Source organism: Cavia porcellus, unplaced genomic scaffold (assembly GCF_034190915.1).
Source record: "Cavia porcellus strain 051 isolate PalLab524CR breed Dunkin Hartley unplaced genomic scaffold, mCavPor4.1 scaffold_19, whole genome shotgun sequence".
Taxonomy (NCBI): domain Eukaryota; kingdom Metazoa; phylum Chordata; class Mammalia; order Rodentia; family Caviidae; genus Cavia; species Cavia porcellus.
In genome coordinates, this window is record NW_026947502.1 from 41,277,294 (window position 1) to 41,284,098 (window position 6,805).

The 6,805-nt window shown below is 41.8% G+C and overlaps 1 protein-coding gene across 3 annotated transcripts; it reads left to right on the forward strand.

The window, feature by feature from the left end:
- Positions 1 to 908: 908 nt before the first annotated feature.
- Fam170a (family with sequence similarity 170 member A) lies at positions 909 to 4,291 on the forward strand. 3 transcript variants are annotated; one of them, XR_010041308.1, is made up of 4 exons: positions 2,011 to 2,705; positions 3,090 to 3,148; positions 3,720 to 3,813; positions 3,969 to 4,291. XR_010041308.1 is itself a non-coding variant. In XM_003473193.3 (3 exons), exons 1-2 carry the CDS (start codon positions 2,174 to 2,176, stop codon positions 3,125 to 3,127), a joined length of 570 nt encoding a protein of 189 aa, XP_003473241.3. In that variant the 5' UTR covers positions 2,011 to 2,173; the 3' UTR covers positions 3,128 to 3,148; positions 3,720 to 4,291. The 3 variants fall into 3 exon arrangements, 1 of the variants encoding a protein (XP_003473241.3); XR_010041309.1 differs by lacking the exon at positions 2,011 to 2,705 and adding an exon at positions 909 to 1,221 and having other exon boundaries at positions 3,720 to 4,291; XM_003473193.3 differs by having other exon boundaries at positions 3,720 to 4,291.
- Positions 4,292 to 6,805: the final 2,514 nt, after the last annotated feature.

Below are 6,805 nucleotides of genomic sequence, written 5' to 3' on the forward strand. Positions count from 1 at the left end.
CTGCTAGGGTGCAATGCCAGGTGCAAGGACCTGGTTTGGGCTAGCCTACTGGATCTTAGTCCGTGGCATCACCAGGCCAAGCGCTCCCCACCAATCCTGCTTGAGAGGGCAATATGTGACTAAAGTCACTGTAGGGCCCTGTTCTGGCTAGTCTGCCCCATCCCAGAATGTCCTCTGTTGGAGCCTCCTAGTCTCTGAAAGGGTCCCCATTTCTCTCACTCACTGCAGGTCGATACAGGGCTCCCTGTCAGTCTTGCTGTCAACGTCGTTTGGTTCACCGATTCCCGCTCTCAGAGTTTTCATGCGTCTCTCTTCCTGCTGTGCTGATTGGGACGCAGCAGCGGCAGCAGGAAATTCAAATTGTGGCTTCTAGTGGTGAAGGATCCAGCTTCTGTGCTGAGATTTTATCTGTTCCTGTTATAGCATCAGGATTGCATTTCCAGTTGGTTTCTCTCAGCTTAGTTCATTCCTGGGTCGGCATCCCCTCGCTTAGGACACCTCACACGGCACCACTCCTGGATTCTAAGCTGGTAATCTCAGAGAGCCTCCATGGATGCTGTTATTTGTCTGCCGTGTTCTCCCGAAAGTCCGCCTTGTTCAATATTTTCAGAATCTAAAATAATGAAATATTTTCTCAAGTGTTGGATGCGTGTAATACCTTGCTGTGATGAATAAATGAATGTTGACCAGTAATACAAGGTACACTATATCATCAATTATACACTGCAGTTATACACTGCAGAATTCCTGAGCTGTGAACATAAAGCAAGGTCACAGATTCTCCACAGATATAGACATACACTTCCACCACATTCCACCATACACGGACCCCACATTTATCAAAGGATCCCTGCTGCACATCCCTCTTACACTTCACAGTTGTCCCTGCATTTTTACCAAAACTGCAATAAAACGGGAACTATAAATATGTACTGAAGATCCACAAAGAGGCTTTGCTAAGCTGGGTGCATTCACTCCTCCCGGTGTACATGTCAGACACTCAGTGAATATTCTTTACATAGGTGCATGATGATCAAGCATGCCTAACCTTTCATATCTCTCTGTCTTTCATACCTTTTCCAGGAACTTCAGCGTCACCAGCACACGCTCCTCAGCCAGTGTGTTCTGGAATCCCCAGAGTCCAGACTCTAGGGGTAGGGGAGACATCATCTGCTTCTGAGCCCTTCTCCTCTGTTTCTTTTCCATTCAAGCTCATCCAAGGTAGTAAGGGTGCAGGGCCCTGTGGGTATGAGACTCTGGAAATATTTGTGTATGAGGCTCCTTGAATGTGGGCCTCCTTGGTACAGTGCCGGAGGCATGTAAATCCAAGTGTATTGCTGAGGGGTTAGTGCTCTGTGGAGTCACACAGGCATAACCAAGGGCTGTTGGAGAGCATGGGCAGGAGCTCAGCTCAGGGCTTTAGCTTCTTAATGTGACCATGGCTGGGTGCCAAGGAGTGATTTCTAGAAAGGTCTGGGTTTCAGGTTTCAGACCAAGTGACTAGTCTAAGCACCTTTGAAGGTACTATGTGAATTCTGCTGAGGACAGAGTGCTTCAGCAGAGGCCTCCCCTGAAGTACTGGAGAACTATAGGTCAGGCCCACAGACCTCACACTTCAGCCATACACCACAGATACATACATTCTCAATACACACACTAGCCAAGACACACGACCCGCAATGACATACTCATGCACAAGAACCAACATCCCAACAGCATATGGTGAGCAGAACCTATCCATGTACAATGCTCTGCCTCTATCCACACATGCTACAGTCCTCACCACCATAGTCATATTTCTATGTATATGTACTCTGCTGTTGTCCTCACACACACACAAATTATACCAAACTCACACCCTATAATATGAACAACAAATACCGTGTCCATCACACGACTGCATCAACCTGTGATATCTTTCTCCTGCACCACTCATATTTACACTTGTGTGTCTTTAGCCTCCTGCAACCTCCATGCAGTTGCTTATATTTTTAATTTCCTTCCCCTAGGAAGCCACGTAGTACAAGGAGATGGTCTCCAGGATAAAACTTTTCTTGTCCAGGTTAAAGAACAGGGAGAAATACCATCTGCTTCAAAGCTTGTCTCCTTTTCTTCCTGTTCATCTTTTAAGACCTGTATAAACTCTGTGGATATATGCAAAGAAGAAACAAGCATGAAAATATACTACATCAAAGTAAACATGAAAAAAGATGTGGCTGTCTCTTGGGAGGCAGAGGGGACCTCAGGGTCCCCAGGAAAGTTGCCAAGCATGGAGGAAGCAGTGCTTCCTGAGGTTCTACGGGTTGGTGCTCCTCCCTCTAGCTTGTCAAGCAGAAACCTCCCATCAGACTGTGAGCCCAGTGGAGAGAAGAACAAGCACAAAACAAAGGCAGAGCCACACCACCAGCCAGGGTCCCCTGCAGTTAAGGAGACACTAGGGACTGGGATGTCTAGGGTCAAGACACCAGACTGGCTGTGGTCTGTGGAGAGTGGTTTCAAGTGCATGGCCTGCTGTCGGGTTTTTGCCACCATTGATGTCCTCCAGGAGCACGTGCAGTATGGGATCAGAGAGGGCTTCAGCTGCCACGTCTTTCACCGCACCATGACGCAGCTGAGAGGAGGTGTGGAAGCAAGGAGCACCCAAGAGAAAGCACAGGTGGAAGAGCAGGAAGCAGAGCAGGAGCAGCAGGAAGATGGAGAGGAGTGTGAGGAGCAGCAGCCCTCAGGGGAAGGCCTTGCCCCAGAGAAGTTCTGGAGCCCAAGTGCAGGCTAGGTGTTTCATTCTCTGAAGGAGGGAAGTGAGCAGGGATATTGGTCTGCTGAGGGATCTGTGCTTCTGAGCCAGCACTGTCCCTCCAGTCCAAGCTTGGGCCTCTATGCGGGAGTGTTGGGGCCTTATTGATTCAGAGAAACAGAGGGAGGATAACTGGGTCTCTTGCTTCTTGTGCAGGCATCTAACATGACTTTAGATCAGGATTTATCCTGAGCTTTCAAACTCCCACAGGAAGCTAAGAGAATTTCTAAAAGCTAGCAGAGCTCTTTACCTCATTAACTAAGAAACATCTCTCTCAATTTTGATTTTCATACAGCAACTTATATCCAAGGACCAGAAGATTGTGGAAGATAGTGTGGCCTTCTTTTGGAACAGGTAAGGCCTGAGGCTTCCACGGATTTCTGAGTTTACAGCACAAGGGCCCATGAGAGAGAAGAGAAGGGGCTGTTGGGATCACTGGGTGATTTGGTGACTTGATAACTATGTAAACTTGTAGAACATTTGGTTCCAGGGCACTGACCTTTTTTTACTTAAAGGAGAAGTTAGAAAGCTTTGGCTTGGAACCTTCTCAGTATCTTTATTACTTTCCTCAGATTTAAGAGGAAATGCTGTAGCCCCTCTAGGAAGACAGAGTTCTTCAAGCCTGGGCTGAAGAAGGGAGAGAGGCCCAGTGGGATGAGAGAGGATTTGGGTCTGTGAGTCTTTGATCTGAGCTGGGCACTCTGGCCCATGGACAAGCCCTTTAGAGGAAAAAGAGGAAGTGAGTTCCCATGAAACCTGGAAATGTTCTAGAATCTTTATGCTACTTCATTTGACCTGGAAAGAAACTCCTTGTGGTATGCATCACTCTGAGCTTTAAGATAAAAGTAAAGTGTAGATAAAAGTAAAGAACTCTTATAGCTTCCTGTTTCTTTTTGCTCTGCCTCATTTCTTTTCTCTTGCCCAGGGAGAAGCACTGACCATGGAGACAGCAACAGACAAAGCCAATTAGTATAAAAAAGGATAGGGGAACAGACCTCAGTCCAACATGTAAATACCAGGTGCAGTAAAGATTGTCTTCCGAACTTTGCCTGGATATATTACTGAATTGAACAAATTATCTGTCTATCTATTACCTATTTACCCAATCTATCATCATCATATATCATCTATATCTATCACCTATGCATCTATCTTATCATCTCTGTCTCTCCAGTGGTTTGTGAATGAAGTTTCATATCAGCTCTAAAGATATCTACCATACGTGAAAGCAAGGACAGCTATTTTTGAAGAGAATGAGAGACATTATGACAGCTATTGTTGACCTCCTGATTGTCTGGTCTTGAAGACCTAAAACGCCTTCATCATCCTGTTCTGATCAGTTTTTGTACTAAGTTGTTTTCAGTGAATTCACTGTGTGTGAAGACACAACTATTTGGAAGAAAACGAGACAGTATGATAGATAGTGAAGATCTCCGGTTGGCTTGCTTTGAAATCTGTGCCTCTTTATATGGTTATGTTCTGTTTTGTTATGTTTAATTTTACCTCTTTTAAATAAAAATTTTAAAAAAATATATCTACCAGCAGTTTCCAGAGGCAGCAGTCTCCACATTGCTGGGATTAAGCTTCTTTGTGACATTTTGTCGAAACTCAGATACTGAATTTCACAGGAGAATGTGATAAATTACGCTGAATTTAGTTGAGGTGCTTGGGGAATAGCAAGCACTGTTGGATTTAGGTTCACTGGGGCATGGTTGAAAGGATGGAACAGGATTTTGTGGCAAAAGGAAGCTCCAGACACCTGGAAAGACAGAGAGCAAAACTTCTTAGTCTTGAAGCTGTCCTGAGAGTAGGTCCCTCCTGAGAAGCTGAGACTTTGTTATAACACCTGAAAAGAAGCCAGAGAGCCACACATCATTTTTTTTTATTTTAAAAAAGATTAAGATAAAAGAGGACATAACAACACAGGTCAGAACAGAACAATTTAAGCAACATAGTGTTTTACCACAAGACAACCCAACATAATAGTAGCTACCATGGTGTCTCTTTTATTGAAACATTTGAGTATAACTTCGTGTACTATAGCATCAAACATATCAAGACAGTGTAAAACCATTCAAGAGAAAGTATTACAGGGTATCTAGAACCAACTAACAGACAATGAACAATGGTTACTATATTATCTCTTTGTCCATAAAAATTTTGTTTATACTATCACACATAATAAAATCCAATAAGATGCAACATGATAAAACCTATGGAGACAGAATAACAAAAGCTTGGTAGGACTTCAAAACAATTGCTGATATTACAGCAGTGATATTACATCAGCACTAGCTATTATAATCTCTTGTTTTCATCAAAACAGTTGTTCGTATCATCACAGACAATAAAATAAAACAACCAAGAATAAAACTATTCCAACTAATGAATGAAAACATTATAAGGTTTCAAAGCAATATAATGGGGAATCATGACTACCACATACTTTTATGAATTCTTACCATTTCTTACACAAGGGAAACTATTTGGTATTTAAACATATAAGTTTGATTTACTTGGCTTATGAGTATGGTCTCAAGCAGTGTCCATTTATTTATAAATATCTCAAGCTGTGTCCATTTATTTATAAATATCTCAATGTGATCATTTTTTATAGCTGTGTAGTACTCCATTGTATAAAATACCACAACTTTTTAATCCATTCTTCAGTTGATGAACACTTAGGTTGTTTCTAAGATCTGGCTATTAAAAATTGTGCTTCTATCAACATGGGTGCATACATATGACTGTGTTATGATGTTTTCAATTCTTCTGGGAATATGCCTAGAAGTGGAATAGCTGGAACAAATAGGACTTCCAATGCCAGATTTCTGAGAAATCTCCAAACTGACCTCCACAATGGTTGCACCAGTCTACACTCCCACCAACAGTGCGGGAGAGTACCTTTCCCCCCACAGCCTCTCCAGCATTTGTTGTTGATGGTTTACTTGATACTGGCCATTCTTTCAGCAGTGAGATGGAATCTCAGTGTGGTTTGAATTTGCATTTCTGTAATGAGTAATGATGATGAACACTTTTTCATGTATTTATTTGCCAACTGTATTCCTCTGAGATTTGTGTATTCATCTCAGATGCCCATTTTTAATTGGACCTTTGAATTTTGGGGGTCTGATTTTTTAAAAATTCTTTATATGTTTTAGACAAAAGACCTTTGTCTGAGGGACAGTTCACTAAGATTTTTTCCCAGTTTATAGGTTTTCTTTTCACTATGCTGGAGATTTATTTTGACACCAGAAACTTTTAATAAGACATGATCCCAGTTATTGATTCTGGGAAGTATTTCCCGTGTGGTTTGAGTCCTGTTCATGACATTGTCCACCTAGCCCTATGGCTTCAAGGTTTTTACCTACTTTGTCTTCCAACAGATTTAGTGTTTCTGTTTTAATATTCAGATATTTGATCCATTTAGATTTTAATTTAGTACATGGTGATAGGCATGGGTCTAGTTTTAGTTTTTGGCATATGGAGAGCTAGTTTTTCCAACACCAATTATTAAAGAGACTGTCCTTCTTCCAGTGAATGTTTGGTCCTTTTATCAAAGATAAGGTGGTTGAGTGTGTTTGTAGTTGTGGTTGTATATTTCAATCTATTCCATTGATCATTGGCTCTGTTTTGATTCTGGTACCATGTTGATTTTATTACAGTAGCTTTGTAGTATAACTTCAAGTCAGGGATTGTGATGTCTTCTGCCTGGCCTTGCTGTTTAACACTGTCTTTGCTGTTGTAGGTTCTTCTGGTTCCAGATGAACTTTAGAAGTTAATTCTCTAGATCTATGAGGTATGTTGATGGTATTTTAATTGGGATTGCACTGAATCTGTATAACTGTTTTGGGAGAATGGCCATTTTCACAATATTTATTCTTCCTATCCATGAGCAAGGAATGTCTTTCCATTTTCTGAGATCCTCTTCAATTTCTTTTTTCAGTGTATTATACTTTTCCCTATATAGATCTTTCACTTCTTTGGTGAGATTAATTCTTATGTATTTCA